The 26,170-nt window shown below is 42.1% G+C and overlaps 1 protein-coding gene across 1 annotated transcript in view; it reads right to left on the bottom strand.

Moving 5' to 3' along the window:
* Positions 1-20,295: 20,295 nt before the first annotated feature.
* FER1L6 (fer-1 like family member 6) overlaps positions 20,296-26,170 on the bottom strand; it is a 67,575-nt gene continuing 61,700 nt past the window's right edge. The window contains exons 40-41 of the mRNA XM_074145992.1: positions 24,677-24,777; positions 20,296-20,476 (exon numbers count right to left, since the gene is read on the bottom strand). Coding sequence (XP_074002093.1) covers positions 20,296-20,476; positions 24,677-24,777 — 282 coding nt within the window. The remainder of the gene's footprint in view (positions 20,477-24,676; positions 24,778-26,170) is intronic.

Below are 26,170 nucleotides of genomic sequence, written 5' to 3'. Positions count from 1 at the left end.
GCTTGATTTAGAGGAAGTCTGTGTTGATCATTGGGCTTGCTCTAGCAAGGCACTGCAACTAAGGATGAAAAATGGGTATGTTGTGGGTATTCAGCAGGATGTTACTGAGAGAGAAATCATCTTTGCATGCTCATGGAATCTAAATAAGATGTGAAAAGTGCTGTGCTGGATGACTTGAAGAAGTTGCGGAGATTCCTTGGCATATTTCAGTGTTGTTGAAGAAATTATTTCTAAGGCTGCCTTTACAGCTTTGCAGGAGGTTCATGATACAAGAAGTAATTAACTGGTGAGAAAATTCTGGAGTCTGGGAGACTCTTGGCTACATTCTTTTTTTTAGTGTAGAATCTTGGTCCTCTGCATCTGAGTATACGTCCAATGCCATGTTCCCTGGACACGAGATCTCCAGGCAACTGCAGGTCTGATCCTTCTCCAGCAGTGTACACCAAATAGCAGCTCTAGTGCTTTTGCTAGTCGCCAAGGGTTCACAACACTGGTCTGTGGGATGAACAGCCCAGTGAGTGAAGTGATTCACCCTAGGAATGAGCCTTCAAAGTCAGCGTTTCAGTCCAGTGATGGATGGGTAGGTGGAAATCACAGCTGCACAATTAACCCTGGAATGATCCTTAATCAATATGCGAAGGAGAGCAATTTCCAGGGCTGGAATGCTGCTCCCTTTCCTGGAGACCACATGTTCACCCTGTTCTGAATGAAAGACCTGGGTTAAGCCCCAGTCGTATCTGCTTACCTTGCCTTTCAGAGGAACAGTGTGCAGATGCAAACCCACACAGGCTACAGGACGACCTGGCTTCTCTTCTTATTAAAATAGTTTCATCACTGAGTCTGTAGTAATTACATTCAGTTCCACATTGTAATTTTTGGAGTCCCCCTCAGACAGATGTAATACCCTAAATCCAATTAATTATGATTCTTCTCCTATTTTTATGTTACAACCAATTCTTGGCTAGCTTGACAAAAGCCTCTTAAAGAGGCTGCCACCATCAGAGTCCTTGGCAGAGAGAGCCAGAGGAAAAGGTCTTGGCACTGGATTTGTGACAGCTGGGGATACTTGAGATTTGGTACCCGATACCTGAGATACGACTTTATGGAGATGTACTTCTCCCCTGTCTGGAGAGGAAAACTTCATGGAATTGCTTTCAGGTTATGGCTTTGATATTCAATAAAAGCAAATTCAGTAATATCAGGGTCCATAACATTGTGGCATTACAAGTCCACTTGAAGCCTTACTTAAGACCATCATTTATGTAAATATGACAATCATTACTCAAATACTCTTTTTATCTGACAAAAGCACTCTGATTCCCAGGGGAATGTTCTTATTTCTAGATACAATATATGTCATATCTCAATTCTCAGTTGAAAGGGTTTATCTTTTACAAATGCAAATAATCACTTAACCTGTTACACCATTGTTTTAATTGGATAGGCAAAGATAACAAAGAAAACCCTAGAACCTTGTCATAAGGGTTACATTAATTTATTGCCAGATTACGTAAAGCAGAATAACAAAAAAATGTGTTGTATGCAGGGGACATTCCTTCTTGCTCAGGACCTCACTGGCCAAGCTTCCAGCCAGAGGATGAGGGTAATTCCTATAACATGATTGATGGGCTTTCAGTCTTCAGATCCCAGCCCCTCTTTTTGCTGTGTTTTCCTTTCAATTTAAAATATTGTTAATGTCCAGCTGATTATCTTTAAATGCCTTGATATGGATTAATCCTAAATAAAGTGATTTCTATTTACTGCTTAGGTCCTTTACTGAGAAATTTTGCATCTGTGATGCTCTGCCACTTGTTAGTTGCAGTTTCACATCCTTTATTTTGCCTTGTCTCACACTTATTTGCTTACAGTATCCCAGCAACAGCAATCAGGGGTCTGACTGGCTTTACATCATTTTCTATTGGCATGGGGAGAGCACAAACAACACCGAGACAAGGTAATATCTCACCTGCTCATTTAAGCAACATGGAGTCTGCATACACAAAATGGTATTGTTTTAGCTATATTCAAGCCCACGGAATAAGTTCTTATGAACCATGCAAGAGATTGCTTTAGGACTGAGAAGCTGGACAAAAGGAAAACCTCAAATTTCATTTTCCATTACAGAAAAGAAATAGGATTTATACCTCAGCCTTCTCCAGCTGAACTGTTGCCATTACAGGGTTATTGCTCCCTTTAGTGAGAGATGGGACATGAACAACTTCTTCCACCACTTTCCATGAGACAGGATAGTCCTGACTGAAGCATTAACTCCAGGGAAAGTCTCATAGAGAAAGGTGCATTTCACCTCTCTCCTCCTCCCTATCACACGCCCTGCTGTGCCTTAGGGACTCCACCACTCTTATTTATCCCCTGTGGCATTTGTGTAATACGATCCATGGATCACACTGAGAGTTTAGGTGTGGAGTTCAGGATTAGGGCTTCAGAGATGGGCCAAGCAGCTTGTGTCCTGGAGCTGGGATGCTGTGTGCTGCCGTCTCCCTTCATGGACCTCTCCCACTCCTCTTTAAGACTCTTCCATGGTGGGTCACTCCCAGGTCTTGCTTGATACAATATCCCATTTTTTTCCTTAAAATTCCTTCATGTCTAACCCTTTAAACCTGAATTGATATGTAGCTATATCCTTTTAATATCCACTTTAAATTTCCTTCTAGAAGACATAGCACACATTCTACAACCAGTATGTTAATTTCTTCCACTAACAGAAACCAGTTCCTCTTACACATTTTCTCTCTTCCAGCCTCTGGAATATTTTCATGCTGCAGATGAAGAACCTGCAGTACTCTGTAGAAAACATGGGAAAATGTTAATCTTATTAAACAAAAGAATACATTAAAATAGAAATAGACTGTTTGAAAAAGCTTCACTGGCTATGGTTAGTTGAGGTACAACCTTACACAGCGGAATGCTGGTGTAGTTTCTGCTGGCTTCATAGCTGATTTACTTTGGATGGAGTTACATTACAGAAATAAAAATAACTGAGTGGAATTTTAAATGAACTCAACAATCTTTCATCGACCAATTTCTGACCTAGAATTACTCTTAACTAAGTCCTTCATTTCTTTTCATTCACCCCTCATTGGATAGCTGAATCACTGCTTTTTATTGCAGCAGAAGAGGGATCATGAAATAATTTCTAACAATAATCAATCTTCTGCCTAGCCTGTCACAAGTAATCCACTATTAACAGAAGTGGGAGGCTGAGTTTGCATTGGAGACAGTCTTTGGGGGATACTGTTATGTGGTACATTTTGTGCCTGATCTACAAAGTTCACTTAATAATTGCAATCTGCTCTGAGGTCAGGATAAGACATAGAATTTAGATGGCATGCAAATAAGCCACATGTCTGCCCTTTACTTGGTTTTTGAAGCATCCATGTTCTCTCTGAATCTTTACAGGAGCTTTTTTCTTGCTATCTCTTCTGCTGAGATTCTGCATATAATAGTTCATAAGGTTACTCTGCATGTAAGGATACAATGGAGTAAAAAAGAGTTAGAAGTACCTTGATCCAATAAGGCATCTTCCACAATTCAATGTGTTGTGCCCATCTGTCTTTATGCTTTTATGCTCCCCAAGCACCTTTCAACTGAAAAGTTTTAAGAACAGATTTATTGATCCACTGAGATTAATGATGTGGAAAATAAACAGTTTTCTTTGACTATTTTCACTCTGGGCTGGCTGCTGTACACACCTATGAAACACAGACAACAGTGTAAGTGACTGGATTTGCCTGACTCCCCCATCTTTTCCCAAGCAATACAGCTTAGCTGCTCAGAACAGGGTAATTATTAAGGTGACTTTTACAATTAGCCTTCAAGGCCCCTGAGGTTTCCCTGCTGCCCTGTTCAGCACAGATGAAGTCTCAGCTGGAGCACTGGGGTCTGTTCAGAGGCAGTGATGAAGAAACATTAAAAAGTTCTTGAAATACACATCAGGTTCCTGCGAGGGAGAAAGGACTAATCCCCATTTCCATCCCCTGATGGGCAGGATAAGAAGTAACCAAAGAAACATGGAATCAGGTACAGGTTGGAAAGCATAAAACATTTTCTGTGAGATCAATGGATGATGAATAATCTACTTTCCTGTTCTGAAGACAGGATCCTTCCAGCCCTACAGTTAGCATTATGAGCATGTTTCCCTTCACTTGTAATTTTTCTCAAATGCAATTCTTTGAGCTGACATTTCCCAGCCTGGGAAATCTCCCTGGACCTGAAGTTTAGAAAAACTTTCAGCCCAAGCAGTGACAAAGTTTGGGTTTCCACCTCTTCTCTTGGCTCCATTGCTGACTTGGACTGGAAGGATTGGGTTTGGGAAAACTGCAGCCTTTTCTATTTTCAGTCATCCAACCCAAACTGGAGGAGCTACTTTAAAAAAACCAAAGTCTCTGTTTGTACATACTCAAGAGAGACATTCACATTTTGTGGTTATCAAACAGAAAGACTGCATTCAAGGAATCGAGCTCAGCCCCTAATGGCTCCTGAAATAAATAATGTTTGAACAGATGTTGGAGAAGTTTCTTCTATTGCTACTTTTCACAGTACATGAAAGTCTCACAAGATGCCTTTAACGTCTCACATGAAGCTTTTTTCCCCCCTGAAAACTTAATGAAGAAGTGATGCAAGTGTGGCTGTCTCTCTAAGAATTGGTATAGGACCTATCTCAGTCCCTTAGCTCTGATAACTTTAAACACTCTCCTTAAATTTGGAAACTCAGACAAAGCGCAAGCCTTTGCCATCTATTTGATGTCAGTATGCCAGGGTCACTAGATCAGCTGCTTTTGTTGCTGTAGTGCTATACAAAGTTCCTACACCTTCATCTGCATCCTGCTGATACTTTCAGGTGCAGAGGGTCATTCTGATCCTGTTAATCTTTCTGAAAAGAATTTACTCTCTGCTGCCATTCATGGAACCAGCACCCAGCTTTTGGGCTGGTTTAATGATGAAAGGGGAATTTTTTCAATCAAAGAACTATTTGCAGCACAGTTTAATTCCTCAGGTAGTTAGCTTTAATAGTAGTAATTAAGAGATTGTAAGAGCACACTTGATTTCTGAAGTCTCTGCAATGATTTTCCTGTTGATTATTTGAAGAACAGCAATACCTTGAACCACAGGCAAGAGTGCAAGAAACTTCTGTATTAGAACAGTCATCAAAATGCAGCAATGATACCACCGTTTGAAGAAAAATAAACAGATACCTCATATTCTCAAAAAGAGATCGATGGATAAATGCTGTGATGATAGCAGGATAATGGCATTTTCACTTGGTCAAATATGGAGGTGAGATAATCCCTCTTTTCTTCGTGGTTATCTCAGACAGGGTCATGCCCCCACATTGACTGAGATGAGGCAACGCAAGGAGACAAAGATACCTGCTGGAGCAGTCACACTGGGCCTGGGCCAGGATCTCAGCAAGATCAAAACAGAGAAAACAAACGTTGAGGCAGGAAAGACCCAAGTGTTTTTGGAGACTGCCTTGCATAAAACTTTCCATTCCTTCAAACAAGCAAGATATGTGACAAGAGCAAGTGAAGAGAGAAGGGTGCCTGGAGCTGGAAGCTGTCCCTCAAGGCAGGATTCAAACCTCCTACTACTTCACTGGGTGGACTCACCACAGAAAGGCCCTTATTGCTACTGCTGCTGAACCACATGTGAGACTTTTGAGCTGAAAAAGACTACAGGGCTTGGTAGCGTTGCAGGAACCTCTGACATGGATGATGTAGGAAGATCAGGCTACCTACATTGTTCGGACTGATCAGTGCAGTGAGGAAAAGCTAAGAGGTCCTAAGGATGATATTCAGAGATCATAGCAAGAACATTCAAGCAGGAGGGTAGTCTCACAGCCACAGAACTCACTTTGCTCTAATTTGGGCAATACAGTACATGCCCATTTTCACACACATCAGCCAGGAAAAAACAGACACACAGTGAGTATTGGTTCGCTACTGCATTTTCATCAAAGACGAGGACACGTGGTCTGAAGCTGTCCTGGACTGCCAGGGCCCAGCTTCTGGCACAAAGGAGAAAGACGTTTTTCACACAGCCCCTACTACTCTTCATTAAAAGTGATATTTGGCAGCTCCACTGTAGTGGGGAATCTGAAAAAAGAAGCTTGTTGCTTGGAAGAATCAGAGTAGTTTTTACAAAACTTTCAGAAAATTTCAGCTTTTAGAAGTAATTTAAAAGTGCATCAGATGCTATAGCTCTTGATTTCTTCCAGAGAGCATATCTCCAGCAACTTTCCCTGGTACAGCCAAAACCGAATGTAAGTCAAATGAAGGCATCAGAATTGCTAAAGGTGGTAAATTTATTTTATGCAGATTATGGTTTATTCATTCACAAAAGGCAGCCTTTTGTAAGCCAGGAATGGAAGGGATGGGTACCCCCTGCCACAGCTACTGCAGCTCCTTCAGAGCTGCCTTTGTGCTCAGCTGCCAGCCAGACCCGAGTGCCCAATTTCACAGCATTCAGTTGCTCTTCAGGGCGTCGCAAGGCTGCCCAAGTGCTTTTTTCAAGAAGCAGGCTGAGAAGGGAAAGTTAAACACCATTTAACTAGTTGCAACTTAAAAAAAAGGAAAAAGAAACTTCTGTGGACCAGCAGAGGAGGCTTTATCCTTGCTGTTGTATAGGGAGACATAGGTTGTTGTATAGGTTTCCTCTGAATGGGACTCAGTCGCACCTTCACTGCCTCTGAAGAGTTGAACGTGTCTGCCCATGCTTCGTCTCCTCTCTGGCTGCCTGGAGTGGTGCTCAGCAGCTCTCACACCTCCTCAGAGTGATCTTTGCCATCTGAGGCTAGTTTACATACTGTAAAAATAAGATTGTCCCAGGCTTGCTTTCATTTGAGACCCAGAGAAGAGGCAGGTATTGGCCCCTGAATGAGAAAATTTCCATGCGAACAAGTGGGGGAGTTGTTTTTGTTTATGGGAGGCAGCGTACCTTGATGGCAGCCTGCCAAGAGTTTGAATTCATTTTCTCAGAAAGCTTCCAGTTTGGCTGTGTCTATTAGAGAAGACATCAGCAGCAACTTCATGTTGAACGAGACCCAGTTCTAAAATCTGATTTCCATCCTGCCTCACCTTGACTGCAGTGAATGAGCAGAATGAACAGGAAAGCTGAAAGGAGGGAATAAAGTGTTATCTTCTGAGTAGCTGGGAAGCACCAGCTCCCAGCTCCAGTGGTGGTTTCAGATGCTGAACTGTGCTCACTCCAGTGTGCAAGGGGCTCTCTGGCAGCCATTGTCTGATTTTATAACTTTTTTAATGCTGTTAGAAAGCATCGGTGTTATAACAGGAGACAGTTACAGCACTTGAGTTGTATTAGGGGTGGCTGAGTGTCTTTCAGGTTTCCTCCAAGTTTCCCTCAACCAGTAAATGCTTGATCTTCCCCTGCTGTAAGCACTACAAGTAAATTGTAATTTTTCTTGCCTTTTCTTGTTCTCAGTGCAACTTTCTGCTGAATTGCAGGTTACGATTGTCTTTGCAGAAGTGCTCAGAAAACACAAGGTGATTGTGTTGTGCCTCTGTGTGATTGTATGAGGTTCCAAGAACAGAGATGTTAATCACAGCTTAAAGTCTGCTTCAAAAGGTCCATATCAAACAGCTGCTTAACGAGGGCACGTAGAGCCCACTGTGAACTCAGTGAGAGATGTGAGCAGGAAGGACATTGAGGTCCCTCCACACTTAGTCATTCCTCCTGTGCCTGGGAGCAACCCACTCCTGTGCAGCAATTAGCGAATACCTCTCCTCAAAAAACCTGTGTCCCACCATCAACTTTCAACTTCAGTCCAAAAATTAGTTTGCAAATACTGAATCTTCATAGAGCAAGTATGCTCCTGAAATTACTGACCACCCAGAAATCCTATCTCCATCCTCTACGCCCACCTCAGGCAGGCAGCATATTGGCAATTACTCTTCTCAATCTTACAAATTCACAGCCCTGAAATGATCTTGCAAGTAGAATGTAAAGTACAGACTTGATATACTTTTTAATCTGGTTCCACCAAGGTTAAAGCAGCCACTTCCATTCCCAGTAGCCACACAGGGACATTGAGCACAACCCACCGCCCTGGCTACGTCCTTTTCAGCTCTTCAGAGTGGATGGAAGACTTTTCTGAACACAATGTGATGGGTTATGGGAAGATATTATTTGAATATACATGATATTCAAGCAGTAGCAAATTATACTGCATTCACACACATACATTCCTGCTAAGGTACACTGCTATGTAGAGAGTTTTTAAAATCTTCCTAAAATCCAAACTCTTCCTAGTTATTCTCTCAAAAACTAGATTAAGGAAATTTACAAAGCTTCTGCCAAATATGAGACTGGGAATTAAAATTCATATTCTTATGGCGTACCAAAAATCAGTGGCTCTATAGCAATATTGCTATATTCCCTTCTCCCTGATAACCTCTCTGTGCTCCACATTTTCTATGCTATCTTGCCTTCTCTTTCCTCAGGCGATATCTACCTCAGCACCTTTCTCTCCATCCTATTAATATCTCTCCACTGGAGAGGTACCAACCACATTTCCTTCCGAGATGGTCTGATACACAACTCATCAAACTGTGACAACTTTTCTCTGCTGTTATGTGCCTGTGAAGCTTCCTGCTTCTATTGCAGATCTGAAGAAGTTATTGTGTGCCCAAAAACTTGCTTAATTTTCCCTTTTGTGCTGGTTGGTCTAAAAAGAGATAGTGTCTTAATTTATGTACCTTGTCCCAACATAATAATTTTTATATTCTTTAATTTTTAAAGAAATGTTTACACAAAGATTTGCTATAGGATGCCATAACGACTGAGGTCAGTGCTGCAGTTTGCCTGCGGTGTAGAGAGTGATGCATTTGCATCACCAACGTCCTCATCAGGCCATGTGGATTTAGAGTCCCTGCAGCATGGTAACCACACTGGCGTAACAGCTCTCCTGCTAAAGGACCTACTTAAAAAATATAATTGCTTGTTTTACAAACAGAAAATACAGAAAAAGGAACAGATGGTAGTACTCTGGGTGGATGACTCAAGTTTTGCCCTTTAATGGAACAAGTCACTTTATGCTTTACCAGTTGGGTTATGGCAAGCCGATATATAAACTTCCAGGTAGTTACAATGAGATGAGAGACTTCTGGGATGAGTCTGCTCCATTTCAGTCAACAATAAGAGGCGATCAGTGAAAGCACAGCACGGATTATGGATAAAAATTGACATCCCAATAAAAACGTAGTGAAAATGAGGTGGTTGAAAATCACAAGTGAAGTACTAGGATCTTCTACACCTTGTTCATTTGGTCATATTCTCCATTTTTACTCATTTTCAAACTGAAATGTTACTCATTCTTTTGCCACAACTGAGAAATTATTTAATTTGACTTCTTACCAGCTTTTGCAATAAAAGGACTGAAATCAGCAAAATAGGAAGGCAGTAGGTGGGGTGAGGACAGCTGACTGTCCCCCTTCTGATCTGCCTCACAGTGGTGCAAATGGGGCATCTGATGTCAGTCCTGCCTCAGTGTCTTCCCAGGTGATGTTCCTACATGCCACCCACTGCTTCAGAGCTGCACCTGGTGATCCCGGATGAGGGAAATTGATCTCCAGGGCTGCAGTCAAACTGCAGGAGTTTAGAGAGGCTTTTTTTGAGAGAGAGAGAGTTTTGTTGTTTTTTTTTTTTTTCCCATCCTCATCTTGAGTCCTGCACAACAAAAGTGACAATGTGAAATCTTGAAGCTACCAGCAGCTTTTTTATAATGCAGCAGGTGATCACAGTGGCTCGCTCTTTGCTGTGTGTTCAGTTTCGTCTCACATACAAAACTATCTGAAACACATATATTTGATGAGAGCAACAGAGGTTTTTTTTCCAAAGCCTTCAGGAGCAAAGTTACTCTCAACCTGTTGACTGTTTGAAGTATGGCAATCTCAGTCCCCGCACACACCAGAAACAAAACTCCCACTGCGTTCAGCGGGAGCAGAATTGCTTCCCCGTGTGATGCTTTGCTACACCAAGGGCTGAACGCTGGCAGAGAGTCATTTCAGATTAATGTTTAAGCTGTGCCGGGCATGATTGACCACACAAACCATATTGTCTGTTCAGTAATTAGTTGATCATGAATGCTCTGGCATCCCAGTGTTTCAGGAGCTCTGCTCTGATGGCGGGTCTCACCAGGGGAGCTTTGCAAGGTGCGAGCAGGACCCGCGGCAGCTGCAGGCAGCCCAGCAGATGACTTGCAACTGCACACATGCCGTTTGGAGCCGCGCTCCCTTTGCTTCCCTTTCAGTGAGGTATGTGGTGGCAAGTAAAACCAACCCACGAGGATTCCTGTGTAAAAGACCTTACAACCCTGGGATGAAAGGCATTTTGATGGATTAAAAAAGAGATCAGTCATGCATATTCATGAGTCAAGAGGTTGGTGAAAGCTCCGAGCTAATGTAATTATAAGCAGTGCATTCAAAGAGCTCTCACGTATGAAGTACTTGCAAGCTGCCTCAGGTTAAAATAACATTTTTCACTGACAAATTTTCCTTGCCCCCTCAAAAGCACTGACAAAACAATGCTGCCTGTTTTTCTGAGACAGGGATCATCATTTATTTAACACAGTCCCAGTGGTTTTGAATCAACTGTCATCTAGGAGAAATGTGATAAAGACCTGCAAAATGTACTCAAATGTCATTGGACCCACAGAGTTGAGATGAGACCAGATCGTGTAGGGGTGGGCTAGTGCTGTCAAAGGCAGATCCTGATCAGTGCTGAGGAGCCTCAGCAGTGTCAGAGCCCGTCCTCCATCACACATCCCACAGGACACCTCGCTCCAGCTGGTAAGTCTGCTCCTGTTGTGCTCAAGCTGCTCTGAAACCTGGTGGTAGCAGGACCACCTGTGAAATTTGGAGCTGGTTCCTCCTCTGTGCTCCTGCTGCAGGTTGGGATGTGCAGGAGCTGGGTTCCAGGTCTGGGTCTGATTTGCGCTGCCAAACCTTCTTGTAAAACACAATTTCTGTGACTCATTTTCACTTATTTCCAAGCAGGATTCATGTTTCCCAGTCCCAATGAGTGCAGAGATGTGATCCCCCTGCTTTTATCCTTTAATTTACAGCCAGTAACAAAGGAAATTCAATAAAACAGGCTCAGTAAATAACATGCATGTCACACCACACAAGGCAACAATGAGACCAGTTAAACCAGGTGTGAGTCTACTTTTCATTGCTGGTGGAAGATGAGCTTTTGTCATCAGTATTTAAAATGAAAGAAGAACCTTTGAGGTTTCTTTCTTCCAAAGAGGGAATTACTTGGAGTACTAGGAATGAGTGGCACAGGGGAAAAGAAACAGGGTTTTAGCTGATCATTTGGCAATGGTGAATGTTTAATCTTAGCAGTGAGTGAAAGCTCACTTAGAAACCTTGTAGTCTTGAGATTAGGGGCTGCAGGGAAAACCTTGTGCCCTTGAAGCATGCAGAGGAGAGGTCTGAAAGCAGGGAGTCACCCAAAGTTAATTAAGAGGTAGGATTCAGATCGCATGCTCTGTTCATCCTTCAGCCCTGTCAGATGGGATCAATTACAAAGCAAGACATGATCAGCAGGGCTTGTTAAATATTACAGCTTTGCCAACACCAGACTCAAACAGTGAATTGATATTCCTCTCCCCAGGTGCCAGTCCCCCTGCCTGTCTGGGAGGTCCTTGGGATGCTTGCAGTGACTTGTGAGGAGCTCCCTTGCATGGGAACACAACGAATGGGAGTATATTCAGAGTCAAACCCATCGCTTTTTGTGAAGCCACTGAAAACCAAGTGATGGCAGCAGTCAGTGTTTAGTTTTGTGTTCAACAAGATAATTTTCCTGCCATGAATAAATTATCATATTTGAATACTAACCAAGTGGAACAACCTTTCAGGCAGATGTCAGACTTTCTTTTCCTGTTCTTAAAAAAGGTTTTGTCTCTGGCATAAGCAGTTGAGTGTCTGGGGATGCCCCACATGGATGCCACAGGGGATTCAGCCAGCATCCCAGTGACTACAGGTGCAAGTGATTTACAGATACAACCTCTCTTTTTGGGTCCCTTGGGAAGAGCACCTTGGATAACCTAACACCTGCTGGGAAATAATTTGCCCAACATAGTAAGAAATGGCTTCGACAAGGGGGCATTCAGCTGTGCAAGATCTCATCTTCTGGAGCGTGTTTGTGATACAGGCCCCCAAGGATTCATGCGAGAGCTTAACCTGTACTGTGTCCCTCATACAGCTTTGTGCGCAGCTCTGCCACTATCCCTGCCAGCTGCTGCTGGCTGGAGAGCTGGCTTCGATGGCTCATGGTCCAACCTGATGCAGCAGCCCCAAGTTCCGGTCAGTCTGTCCTTCCCTGTCCCTAACCAGCTGACTTCTCAAACCACTAATGAAAATGGAAACACCAAAGCCAATCTAAAAAATTTCAGTCCCAAAACTGAAGGTGATCAGAGGGAAAGTGAGGTTCTTGGAAATAAAGATGTTTTAGGACTTGACCTGAGGGGTTGCAGGAGCTCTACAGTCACTGGTATTTTAGAGGGCTTTAATGGGATTTCATCTACAAACATAGTTGTTCCCAAACTTTCTCTTTTTAGCTGCCTGCACAATCTTTGGTTTTACAATCCAAAAAGGCCCTGACCAATGACTGTGGAGTCAGCAAAAAGGGCTCAGCCTTTCCATCTTTCCTCTCCTCATCACAGATGTTACAGAAGATATAAAAATAAAAATGCTGGCAAAGCATCCCAGCTTCACTTTTCAGGCTGAGAAACCTTTCATGTCCAAAATTCAAACAACTGGAGGAGTTAATAAATTCCTAGTTCTTGAACACATGTGTTGGCCCCACCCTCTGAAGGTTTGTCATGGTGGCAGTGGGCACGACTGGTGAAGGTTGCTGTCCCAAGATCACACAGCACTGGAGAAGGCAGATATTCAGCTCAGTTGAGGGTTTACCATGTTCCTGGGAGGGGAAATCACAGCACCTGGCTTTGAAGCCCAGCCTCCATATTGTCACATTTTACACATCCAGCCCATAAGTGCTCCTCACAAATAGTTACTCCAGTTCCTTTTGCCAAGAACAGGAAGACCTGGCCCTGGTACATCAAAATCCACCCATGCTCCCAGAGCAGTGAGCAAGCCCTCTTTGTGGTCATAGCTGCCGACAGGGCATCTGCATGAGCTGCACCCCACCAGGAATTAGTCAAAACAGAGCCTGGGGCATGCAAACCATTTCCAAATAAAGATACTGAAGGAGCAGAAATGCATGAACTGAGCAGAACAACATGACTCTCAGTAATCCTCTGATTAACGGGTTGCTCTTATTGTTACTGTTTGCTTAATATATCGACTAGACTATATGTTATTCACTGCTGTTGAGTTCCAAGGCTCTAAAAAATCTTTTGAAGCTGCTATAGTGTAGCTCTTTCACACAAGCTGTGCATATCCATCTGCACTGCGGATACCAGCTCTGGAGAGCTGTCGATCAAAGGCAGAGCTGCTTTCTTGGGTGAAACTATTCACACACCAAGAGCCAAGAAGATAATGACGGTGTCAACAGGCCACAGGCTTTTGGAAAGTTCTCCATTTAGTGTTTCAGAGAGGTTTTATTGCAACGGCTAATTAAAAGTTCATCACATGTACCAAATGGAGCCAGCATTTATTTGCTGTATAGTCGTATTGACAGGCCAATGCTTTGTCAGTATCTTAGAACTGTGTGCTTGTTTCTGGAGTGGATTAACTATCGCTTATCTGTCAGGAAAAAGAAACATCACTAACAAATAAGTAAACAAAAAAATAAATCCTTGTCTCCCGTGACATGCCAACAGCCTTTGGAGTTGCTCTTGCATTTGTCTCTTTTTCTAATATTTTTCTGAAATCTGGCATGTAAGTTGCAGTGCAGAGTTAAATGGCATGGACCAGCATGCTCTGAGCACGACAAACCTGTCTGGATTTCCTTGTGCCTGAAATCTGTCCCTTACCCCAGTGGGGGCTTGCAGTTGCATGTGTGCAAGGTGCTTTGACCAAGGATGAAGGTTCAAGAGGCAGGGCCTCCAAATGAGGCACCTGGGCAGGCTGTAGCCCTCTGAGATGCAATACCCCAGGGTGGTCAGCTGCCCAGGTTCAGGGAGCGAGGGCACACAGAGACTCTTCTGGATGAAGACTTAACTGAAAGCAAACTGCAGAGAACAACAAAAATTTGGAGTAAAAATAAACCGCTGGAGGAAGGTGATGGCAACTTAACTGTACTGTTCAACCATCCCACCTAGCAATGTAGATATCTGAAGAGTTCTTGGTCTGTATTTTTAATGTATTTTTATATATAGTCCTGTATTTTCCAATCTCCAATGACTCTCAGTTTTGCCCATTAGTGGATGCCAAATTTCTGTACATGTCTTTCTTAAAAGACATTTGGGGAAGAAGTCTTATAGCACCTACAGGTCTGCTATGTTTTCAGTGCCTGAACAGCAAGAGAAAATTCAGGTTGGGGCTGGACATGGAAACTGGAGATAGTTTCCTTTCCCTTTTCCAGCCCTCGCTTCAGCTTCTGAGCCAGCGGTTGCGTGCAGTGGAAGAGTGCAAGAAGAATACCAGCCATGAGTGCAGCAAAAGGGGAAGGTATTGCTGGTAATGGTGTCCTATGCCAGCAGGTCTAGCACAGCCCTTTTGAGGAGCTGCAATATGAAAAACATTCTGTCCTCTGATGAGCAGATAACTCTGAGAGAGCAGGGTGCTGAAATTAGCCCATTAATTAGCTGTCAGTGTCATCAGAGAGAGTTCAGCCAGGGCCTCTTTTCTGTCAGTGGGAGAGAGAGAACAGCTAGAGGTCTTTCCCGCTTGCTCCTAATGAAGGTGGCCTGTTGCTGCTGTGGAGACCTGGAGCCAAGGCAGAGGCATCCAGGAAGGAAAGGCACAGACTCTGCTAATTAACGTTACTGATTGGTCTCTACACCTGCTTGCAGAAGTGATTAAAAGAGATACAGTCTGGAAGATTTTTATAAATCATCCTTTCTCCATCAGAAAGATGTGAAAAGTTATCTGTTTGCTTTTGAGATGGGATCTTAATGAAAAAGTGGAAGGGAGAGGTGGTTGTCACATACCAAATGTCTGGGAGCCTGGAATCAGATCTTGGGTAGAGCTTTTCCCCAATCACAAATAGCTGACAGAAAATGCATAATTTAGTCTGGAAGGAGACAGCACTCTGCACTTCGGAGCTGAAGGCAAACAGGCTATTCAGCCAAGCTCATAAATATCCCTTTTGGAGCTCACAGCCAGCACACAGCGCAATGAGGAGCTCCTCCCAGCAATCAAAAGCTGTTTCTGTGATTAACGTGGAGGAAACAAATTCTTATATCACCTTCATCAGGGGATTTATTCCTCCAAAATGTGAAAGTCATTTTAATGTAGTCAGTCAGTATGAGACCAGTCTGCTGGTTGCAGTGTTGTTCACAGGTTAGGAAGGTGGCACAGAATATTCTGCAGGAAGCGGGAAGCAGGGCAGAGCCCCTGCAGACCCTCGCTGACCCCACTGGCTTCACAACCCCGACTGAACCACCTTCCTAACACCTCAAAAACAGCAGCAACTGCAGTGTCACAAGATAATTTTGTGCTTTGTGGAACAACACGGTGCACAGAGATGAACTTTTGATTTATAATATTCCATGTAGGTTGGATACAGCTGTCTCTTTATCTATACGGATGGCAGAATGGCGATAGTTAAGCATGAAAGGCCTCTGGGATACCTTTAGGTGAGGAATAAGGTTCAAAGGTCTGGGTAATGCATTACTTTTTGTGATAGTGAAAATGGTGACCACCTTTCATTGTGTTGAAATCAGAGTGGAAGTGCAGACTTTTGCAGCAAGTCAGGAACAGCAAGTGTATTCTTTGGGCGTTGCTACACAGTGCAGTGTGAGATAAGACTTTTTTTTTTGTTCTAATTAGCTGTATGGGAATGCAAAATTGTCAAAAGAGGTCAATACTCATAAGACCTTTTACTGTCATGCACCTCGTCATCGTGCAGCCAAATCAGTGATAACAGCTCTTTTCTGTTCTTACAGTAGAAAATCAGGCAAGACTGTGGCAAACCCCACTGGGGGGTATTGGTTACTGGTACCTGTTTTTACTGGCCAAGCTCAAAACTTCTGCTGCTTCTTAAGCATTTCATGCTCTTGCTTGCCTGTAATATTGCCATGCCACTGGCTGTTCCTGAACTGAGCCAATAGAAATGACACGGGTATAAACGAATATATACTTTTCTCAAGGACTCGGTAATCTGTTGGTGATTTTTTTCAGTATTGTTCCCTTTCATGGGAGACCCTGAGAGCAAAGATCTGGTAGTGATTTTCTATCACTTTCCTCCTGCTCTGCTAGAGAAAGTGGTTTCACATCTCTGCTCTTCAATGGCAGCAATGCTTCTTCCTTCTGACTCACGTAATAACGTTTTATAAAGATTTCATTTTAGTATGCCTGTCAGTATGCCTGGAGTTGAGCTTTTTTTCCATTCTTCTTCTAGTGCTTCATATTGTATCTTGATTAGGTTCTGCTTCTTTTTTCCTCATTAAAAGTAGACTTTCCATTTCCTTTCCCTGTATGTTCTTCAGCTGTATCACGAGAGCAAGGCAAAGGTCCATCTTCCCTTGTTGCCCCATCTCTACCATTGTGCTGCTGGACATCTACTTGTAGCATTTATTAACTTGATGCAAAGTTTTGCCTAGTTACTGGAAATGCAGCACATCAACCTACAACAAAGGCCACATGCACAGGTGACATCAGGCCACTATTTGCTCTGCGTCGTGATGTGTCCTGTTGAAAGCAACAAGGCTTTGGCACCAATACATGTTCCCAGGATAGAGCTGACTTCAATCTGGTCAGCACAACGCTCTGACACGCCTGTGCCCAGTCATCCACCTTGATATGGCCACAGGTCAAATCATCTACAACTGGAGCAGGAAGAGGAATGCCCAACTTGTTCCACAACACTAAATCATGAGACTCTGTTCCCACTCTGCTCCTTAAATGACAGCAGGAGGAGACTGTGTCTAAAACTCTGACTCAGGGTACCTGAAATTGGGCACTCGGAAATTATTAGACCCCAAACTTGAGTCTGTCTTTAACAGTTCAGGCATAGGTCTCTCCATCTTTCAGGTTTGCTCACCAGAAGGATAACATCTCAGGCTCCTGCCTGAGATTTCTGGATGCAAATAGCAGGGTTTGTTGTGGCAAGCCAAATGTCTCAAAGCAGGACGTGCCTTTTTACATCAGCAGTGGAAGGCTACATTATTTCCAAACATTTTGGGGATTCCTGGCTAGCCTTCCCATTCCAAGAGGACAATCTTGTATCTACAGACCTTGTATTTGTGAATGGTAGCACTCAGATATTTAATGAGCTATTTGTAGTTAGAAACCAGTTGATAAAACTCCAAGTTATACCAGCTGGCTTCAAAATTGAGCCAGCATAATTCAGACCAATGTTGAGATAACTGCTCAGGGTAAGGATCTCTTCTTTTTGTATAAAATACATAGGAACCTTTGACAATAACAACAATCCTCAGCATAAACCTCACTCCCTATTAACCACAAAGCCCATGTCACCATAAATTCACTTAAGATTCAAACCCGTAACATCTGGAATCTGTACGAGTAGACCAGTGATGAGTGTTGTTATATTTTGTCTCTTTAATACTTACTGACAGCCCTACGTCTCCAGCTACTTTGCAGCCATCTGGAAGATCATGTAAAGGTATTTGATTTAGCTTTGTCCCATCAGACAATGCTATCCAGCTCAGCCTACATGTGCTAGGCTGTTTAAGAGTTGTGGAAGAGTTAGCTTGCTTGCTTTTCGGCCACAGGAAGCCCTTTTTAGCCCAGATTGGAGGGCTCTGCTGAGGTAAGGGGACCTTGGTGTTCAGCAATACAAGGGGCTCAGGGATGGTTGTGCTGCAGGGGACTGAAGACCCCAAGGGCAGCAGGGGTGAAGGAGATGACTATTTGCACTGGGATGCAGGGGATAAGAGGGTGCAGAGTCTTTGCATGGTCTCTGTTCATCCAGACCAAGACTTGGAGGGGAATGTCATTTCAGCCGTCTTGTCCTAACAGTGCTGCTGCCACAGCATGCTCCCTGCTGGGCTCCACAGCCAAGGCTTGATCCTGGAGTCGTGCAGAAGGACCCACCAGCAAGGGCAAGGTGCTCAAGCCACAGTCCAGTGCTTCTCACAGCCCATGACAGCAAGGGCAAACAAGCAGAGTAAGAAGAGATGGACATAGCAGCTGCCATGCAGGATCAGGCCTGCTGCCCTGTCACACTGGAAAAAAATCAGAACCATTGCCTTTACGGCTGTCACAACATACTCCGGTTCTCAAGATTTATCTCCCACCTTTTGCACCAAAATAATTTTATTTGCTCTTATTGGAGCTTTAAAGTTGTATTTCCAAAACTCATATTAGGAGAAATAATGTTTCCTTTTCTGTTTCATACAGGCTCAATTGCAAAAAAGCACAAAAATGAAAAAGAAGTGGTTTCAGAAGAATGTGTTCCACATGCTGTGTGTAAGCAGAGACTGCACCAGACAAGGGCCCAATGCAGAGGGATATGATATGAAATGTAGAGGGACTCAAGGGTGCTCAGCACCTTTCAACATCTCTGTCCTGCATTGCTACGTTTAACTGGTCCAGATTCAACCATGTAATTGTCTTCTAATTTCTTGGTCATATTAAACACACTTCTAAAGGAAAATAGCCCAACCAACCCACCCAGTGTGGTCTTTTGCCACAAGTCTAGTTGTAATGTAATTACTCACATAGCTAAATAATTTAGTTATATTTATTATATACTTAGAATGTGAAATTTAGAAGAAATACTGAGTCACAATCTGCTGGATGGGGATGCTTTCAGCCTGCCTTTAGCCATCTGCCTCTATCATCAGTGAAATGAGGAAAACACACTTTTAAAGCAATTCATCCCATCCAAAACAAAATATTTTTTCTGGAAGATTCAATGACATCTATTTTTCAGAATAATGCAATTACCTGTGTTGTAGGCCAGAGGCTTGTTGTAAATTCTTAACAGGCCAGGTACAAGCAGTTCCACACCAGCTTCCCATAGAAGTGGCCTCTGAGAATTATGCGGATGTTTATTTTTCCATTCCTTCACCCTGGGCTTGGCAGAATTATCAGCATTTCTAGGATTTCTTTTTCTTGTCTTTTGATACTTTTAAAATTTGCACAGGTTGCTCACACTTTTTATGAGTGGAGCATGATGGAAAGCATTTTCTCAAAGGTCACCTTTACAACGTGTCTAACCATGGATGAGACTAGAGGAGATTCCTGTAGCTACTTCAAAATCGTAATCACTCATTTTAAGACCAAGTGGGGTCATTAAGTTATCAAGCCTTGCTTTGTGCATGGCACCGGCTGCAGCATTTTCTGTGTTCTTAAGTAGGATGAAGATTTTCACATTGACAACTGTGTAAGGATTTATTCCTTGCCTTCTTTAATCCTCCATGATTTGTTCCGCTCTGCAGACTTTCTCTTTTCCATTCCTCCTTTCCTCTGCTCTTCAAGCAGCAGGATTCTCCCTGTTCCTTCTCCTTTACAAGGATCATTTGCTACCGCAGTGCCTGTAGCTGAATATTCATCTTCCTGATCCCTCTCCTCCAGTGACCTCCAGCACTTTCAAACCACAGCTGAAAAAAGTTCTTCCCATCTCTGCTTCTACCTCCCCCTGTCACTGACACTTACCTCACTTATAAGTGTGTGAGACGTCCTTATAGAGCACAGAGCTCCTACTGAGAGGCACAGGATGAATTCAGTGCAAGACACCAAATTAGACAATTTAACCTTAGATTTTTTTTTAATAAACCGTTTATCTCAAAATAATTGTGCCATTATAGGTCATTGGAAAACAGTTCAAATAATTAATTACAAAACTATGCAAAGACTGAACTATACATTTATCTCCATGTACAGATTTTGCTTTTAATATTTAATCACTTGTCTGTAATAATAAATACTTGACTGACAAATCAGTTTCTGTATAGCATTAAGGAATTTACTTTCAAACTTTCATTGTCTGTCACTAAAGCTGCAGCAGTATGTTAATGACAATGTACATTAAGGCTGGGTCTGAATGAGCAGCCAAAGAAGTAAGATGTTAAAATATTCTGAGAGCTCCAGCTTCTGATACGAATATTTATGATTTCCTCTTAAAAGAGCGAGATGTGTTTCAGGTTCATAAATTCTGTATGCTTGACTTTTATTTTTAACTGAGTATGTGACTGGTTACAATGAGAGTCATAACTTACGCTCATCCTACAACTATCTTTTGACTGATCGCACCTGGCAGCGTGTAGATGAAGAGCACCAAGAAGACAACAAGAATAAGTAGAATTATGCCAATGATGATGTACTTCTTGTAATTTCTCCAGATCAGGTGATACAAACACTTGAAAGGATTTACAAACCAAGAGAAGGACGTGTCTGGTCGGCTAAAGGGGAAGAAAGAAAAAGAGAAAAACTTTTGTAAAGGTAGATCCAGCTATTTCCAAAGGTACCCCACTGCAAAATACATATTTGAGTCTAAAAAGGTCCTTTAACTCCAGGGAACTGACTAAAGAGTTTAGAGAGAACTTCCACGAGTTCCTGAGCCCAAACCTCACACACCACTGGAAATGAAATTCCAGTTCACACTTCATAACTACTCCAATTTAAGACAAGACATGGAGTTCAAAATTACAGACAAAATTGTGATAAATCAAAATCTTTCTAATCATTGCATGGAATTTAGCATTGCAGAAGGAGTAATGAGCAACTACAAAAAATCTAATTGCTCAGCAATAGTCATGATGCCATAACAGGTAGAGCCAGCTCAGGCCTGGCAGACAGCCCAAAATGGCACATTTTCAGGAGTCTGAAAACAGGCCTCCTGAAAACAGGAGGTGAGATGAACCCCAAAATGTAGGTAGTTTGCCTGGGTACATAAAGGGAAGAAGAACCACCTTCTCTTGGTGGCAACTATCTGCACTTCACAGTCCTAACTTTTTCCCAAATATTGGCCCATGTCATATTGTCTCCATAACCTGGAGTTTCTTCACACTGTATGACAAAGCCAGCTGCATACAGAGAGCAAAAAAATGTTCTCCAACAACCCTCCTGTTGGTGTAGTGTCTCCTCTGGCATGCCACCCAGCTTGGGAGGGCACTATGCCTCTGACTTCAACAACCCTACCCCTGTGATGAGCTGAGACAACATCCATCAGCTCTGTATGATGGGATGACCTGATGAGTATGGTGGTGTGGAGCAATATTAACACCAGCAAAGTTGGGTGCAGATTGTCTTCCTTATCCAATATCACTGTAATTGTGCAGATGGTGCAGCAATAAGGAGAATAAAATTAAGATTGAGGGTCACAAAAAGCAATGGTCCTGTCTCATTTGAGAAAGCTGTTTAAGAAATTTAAGCAATGTCCGAGTCATCTGGAGAATTCAGCATTCTGCATGTGGAATGTGACAGAAAATCTGTAAATCTAAAAGACCAACTGAATATATTTTAATTAAAGACTGTGTTTTATACTGTGGTGGAAATGACTCAGAAATAAATCAACAAATAAGCCCTCCAGGTTAAAAGGAATTATTTAAAAATGGATATTCTAAAGAGCAAAACTTACTCAGTCACAGACTTGAGTAACAAAGCCATTAGTCTGTGTGTTCCAATCACTTAAGGGCTTTTCATAACCTTTAAAGACAGGGCAAAAAAAGCCAGACTGTTGCTCATTTAATTTGTTTTCTTTGCAACGTAAGCAATAGAATTCAGTACCAGTTATAGCAGTGTATTGGGTATAACATAGTGCATCTGGAAAAGCATCCTGTCTTGATCAGCAGAGATGAAGAGATGGATAACCTCATAGTGCTCTGACCAGCAGGAAATTACACTCTCTGCACCTTATATCTTATTTGCATCTTTCTCTTTAGTTCCCTGACATTTAATCTTTGTATACCCTCCCTCTGGTACATTAACGAGTCTGCTACTGCCTAGTAGCTCCTAGAAGATAATTTTGGTTTTGAAATTACTTTGTTTCTTAATTTAAAAACTTAATTGTGCAAAACAATCTGAAAATTTCTCTGCTTCTCTGTGTGAGCCTACATGATTAACAACAAAAATGTGAACCTACAGTACTGGCATATAGATATGGAGGTCCTGACACAAAGCTCCTTGACATCCACTTCTTCCTGAAGAGAACTCATTTGAAGTACAGAAATAATTATCTGTTATCTCTCAGTTGATTCTTCTTTGCATGTATGAAACACATATTCCATCACTCAGGGGCACTGAGCTGGTAAACTTTAATACCAGCTTTATGGAACTGAGGCATGCAATGTCTTCGGCTATGAGTTTATTTCTGTTCCAGTAAGTGAGTGTCTAGCTAAAATAGTATTTACTACCCACATGCTGATATTGCTTTAGTAACCTTAGGACTTATTTTGCCTAACTTTAGATGCCCAGCCTGGTTAGTCATATGGGTTGCCTGCATGTGGAGAGAAAGGACCTTCTGGAGGATAATTCATCTCTTTCCCCAGCTCCCATCTTAAGATACATGTGTTAGGTTTCAGATGACTCCCTCACCTGTACATGAACAGCTTCAAAAGGAATCTGAATGGCTTGCTTCTGAGATGGGTAACGTCAAGTGAGACTAGCCTCACCCTAATTTTAATTTAATTGAGGCATACATCCCAATTAAAAGTAGAACTGGTTTAAGTCCTGTATTGGCTGCATATTTCATCATAAAAACCTAGATGCAGAGCCTCTCTGTGATTACTCAGTACAAGATCTGGAGGAACACTCTGGTTTTGTGGCTTTTGGGTCAAAACACCTCTGGGCTGGCTGTGCAGCAGAGGAGGGCCCACCAGGCCAGTGACAACCTTTTGACCCAACAGCACATTTACAGATAAAATGCCCTTGAGGTGAAAACGCAGGGAGCCCTAGAGCCCCAGGCTGCCTGGGGTGCATGGGCTAGGCTGGAAAAAATGAGAGGAAAATGAGAGGGTGCCTTTACGCATCCTGTTGACAACCTTCTGGGCATGTAATCTTTCTATTACACGCTACACTCCCTCTTAAAACTACCTAGGCTGATTGCCTCCCACCAGATGTATTAGAGAGCTATCCCAGTCCTCTCTTCTCTGTAAGACAGTGCTTTAAATTCAATTACTGGGAATCTCTCAGACAGACACCTGTCAGGCACAGCTCATCTTGCCTGTGAGTAAAGATGTTGGGTCAAATGATTGATTAAAGTCTTTCCAAGGCTAATTTTCAATAAGTCTCTGACACCTCTAATTTTCAGGCTAAATTTATGCCCTTTGTAAGGGTATTGGCAATTCCACCTTTATGCTGTTTTCTCCTTTTTCATGTTTATCCTGAGGTCTGTATCAAACCAACAAAATTAAACAGAATGTGCAATGATTACCATTATGATTAGTAATTGATTTTTAGAAGCTTTGGTAGCAGGAAATATAACGTCAATTTCTCTCTCTCTCTCTTTTTAATCTAGCTCATTACTTTAGTAGAACAAAGTACTTGAGCCAAAATAGATTAGAAGCGCATTTTTACTGAATGCAAAAATCTCAGCTGATAGAACTTTTTAATGTGACAAATTCTGAAAGACAAAATGCTCCTTCTAGATCATCTGCCTTTGTTAAACCACTTAAAATGTCCTCATTAAAATTTCCTCATTAAAATGTCTTATGATGAAAAACAAGCATCTTCATTCTTTGATTATTAAGTACAAAAAAATTAGAGATAAAGTGGGATTATTCCTGTATAACTCATTTTTCATGTTTTATGTGCCTTTATCTGCAAATGATTCATTTATGCAAAAATAACTAGATGTATGTAGAGGTCAGTTTTCCACTGGCAGCACCTAAGACATCTTTAAATGTGCGCAGATAATTCTTAGAAACATAGAATTACGATTATGTGGGTTGGAAAAGACCCTTAAGATAATCAAGTCCAACCGTTAACCTAACACTGCCAGGTCCACCACTAAACCACGTCCCTCAGCACCACATCTATACATCTTTTAAATACCTCCAGGGACAGTGACTCAACCACTTCCCTGGGCAGCCTGTTCCAATGCTTGATAACCCTTTCGGTGAAGAAATTTTTCCTAATATCCAAAATTCTTGTTTCCTAATACTAAGACTCTGTCTCCTCACAATCATATTAAAAAAAAGAAAAACCAAACTGGACATAGGAAATATTTCATACAGTCATTTTAAAGCACTTAAACATTAATGGCTTATAGTTATTTTCTTAATATAGTAAATATAATCCATTTGATCTTTATAGGTGACCAAACTGAGGTGTTAGGTGTATGCATAAGTTATGATGGCTTAAGAGGTTATCCTGTGGCAGGTCAGCTGTGGAATGAGCCCACGTGTGAACTCTAGCTGAGCACAAACATGGAGCAATGCAATATATTTGGGCTTCCAGAGGAAGGCATTTCAGCTAATCTGGAAGGTGCTGCCAGCTGTGAGTGCCAGTAGCCAGGCAATGCAAAAGTTGGACAAACGGCTTCCTTAAGGTTACAGGAGGAAGAGGAGAAAAGCCAGGAGAGGAGCAAGGAGAACTGCTCTTCCTGGTCTCCTGCTGAAGGCCCCTGTCGCAGCCTGTTTAATGAGTATGCTCCTACTCACTTGGGTTTTTCCAAGGGCTCGGGCTCCTTTCGAGCTTTGCCTACAGGATTCTTCTCAGCTTCTTCTGCTGTGACTAAGTGAAACTCAGCTTCCACTTTGCCCTGGATCAGAGAGATCAGATGTAAGCAAGCAATCCTGGGTTATTATCACTAAATCACAGTGGGATTTGGCTTGTGGAGAAATTATGGAACCATCTGAGGGTGAAGGAAATTGATTAAAGAAAAGAAGATTAAGTTTTTGCAGTTAAAGAGAAAGCACAAAGGAACACCCAGGCACCGAATTCCTAACTTATTCTCAAGGACCATGAGGAAAGAGATGTAGGATATTTTCTTCCAGATCCATAAATGTATTTTATACTTCCTAAATTATAATATAATTAATCTGAGAAAACCTGTCTTCTATCACATGTCTTGGCACAGCTGAATGGCCGAGCTGGAAGCTGTGTTGCTGACGTGGACAAGGTGTAGCCCACTAACGGGGGCAAATTCAGCCAGTCACAGGTGCTGGAGCAGTTGAGCTATGGGGTCTCAGCTCATGAAAGAAAGATGGCTAGAAACGAGATCTGTGTGCAGAAAATGTCATGCAGTCCTAGAACTCTGTTCAGGCTAAAAGAAGAGCAGTCTGGCAGGTGGATTCTGCATCAATTTTCTTGGTGGATGGCCAGAAGACGACACCCAGAGCTGTGACAAAAGGATTTGTTCAGCATCAACTTACTGATAATTTCTAAAATTCAGAAAAGTCATAAGGGAATATAATTGCTGGTTTACTGCTTGTTTTCATTGTGACAAGCCAATAAAGCTTGTTGAGTTAAAAAATATTGAGTTAATAAAATATTAACATTTACAAAATATCATGACTTACACCTTGCAGTAGAAATACGTAACCTGAGTTATTTGGACTTTAGTATCAACTGTAACTTCTGCTATGGAACTTAGAGCTTCCTAAATACAGGTTAAATATTTGTTTTTCCCTTGCACTCACAGCAACGAATCTGTTGATATTTCTGTCTGTGTTAAGTTACAGAGATATTCCCTCTTTTCCCTGTTCATCTAGGTGCATTCTTCAGTACTATCTCCACTACAGATTTGATTAGGCCAAAGGAAAAAAATATTAAGATTTCAGAGATTTAAATATTCCAGTAACAATTAAGAGTGTGTTAATCAGATTAGCTTCATAAAAATCTGTGATGGATGAAAAACAGACAAGTGGCTCTTCATGCATTTGTTATTTTCCTACCCCATACCTTTGTGGATACCAAAAACTAAAGTGTTAATCTATGGCCAGTGGCTGGAATTCAATACAGCTGGACTGAAAGAAGGATGCAGATAAAAGGAATCAACACGGAAGACAAGGTGATCAAGACATGAAAGTGGACTGGGAGAAAGAGAATCAATTGTACAAGAGTTGAGAAAATGGAGGTAAAGAAGGGATTTGCGAGTAGAGTCCATCCACTAAAACCATGGAAAATACAGAGTCACCTTCAACCTGATGAAG

This window comes from Numenius arquata, chromosome 3, assembly GCF_964106895.1.
Source record: "Numenius arquata chromosome 3, bNumArq3.hap1.1, whole genome shotgun sequence".
NCBI lineage: Eukaryota > Metazoa > Chordata > Aves > Charadriiformes > Scolopacidae > Numenius > Numenius arquata.
This window is presented reverse-complemented; position numbering and strand designations above follow the sequence as displayed.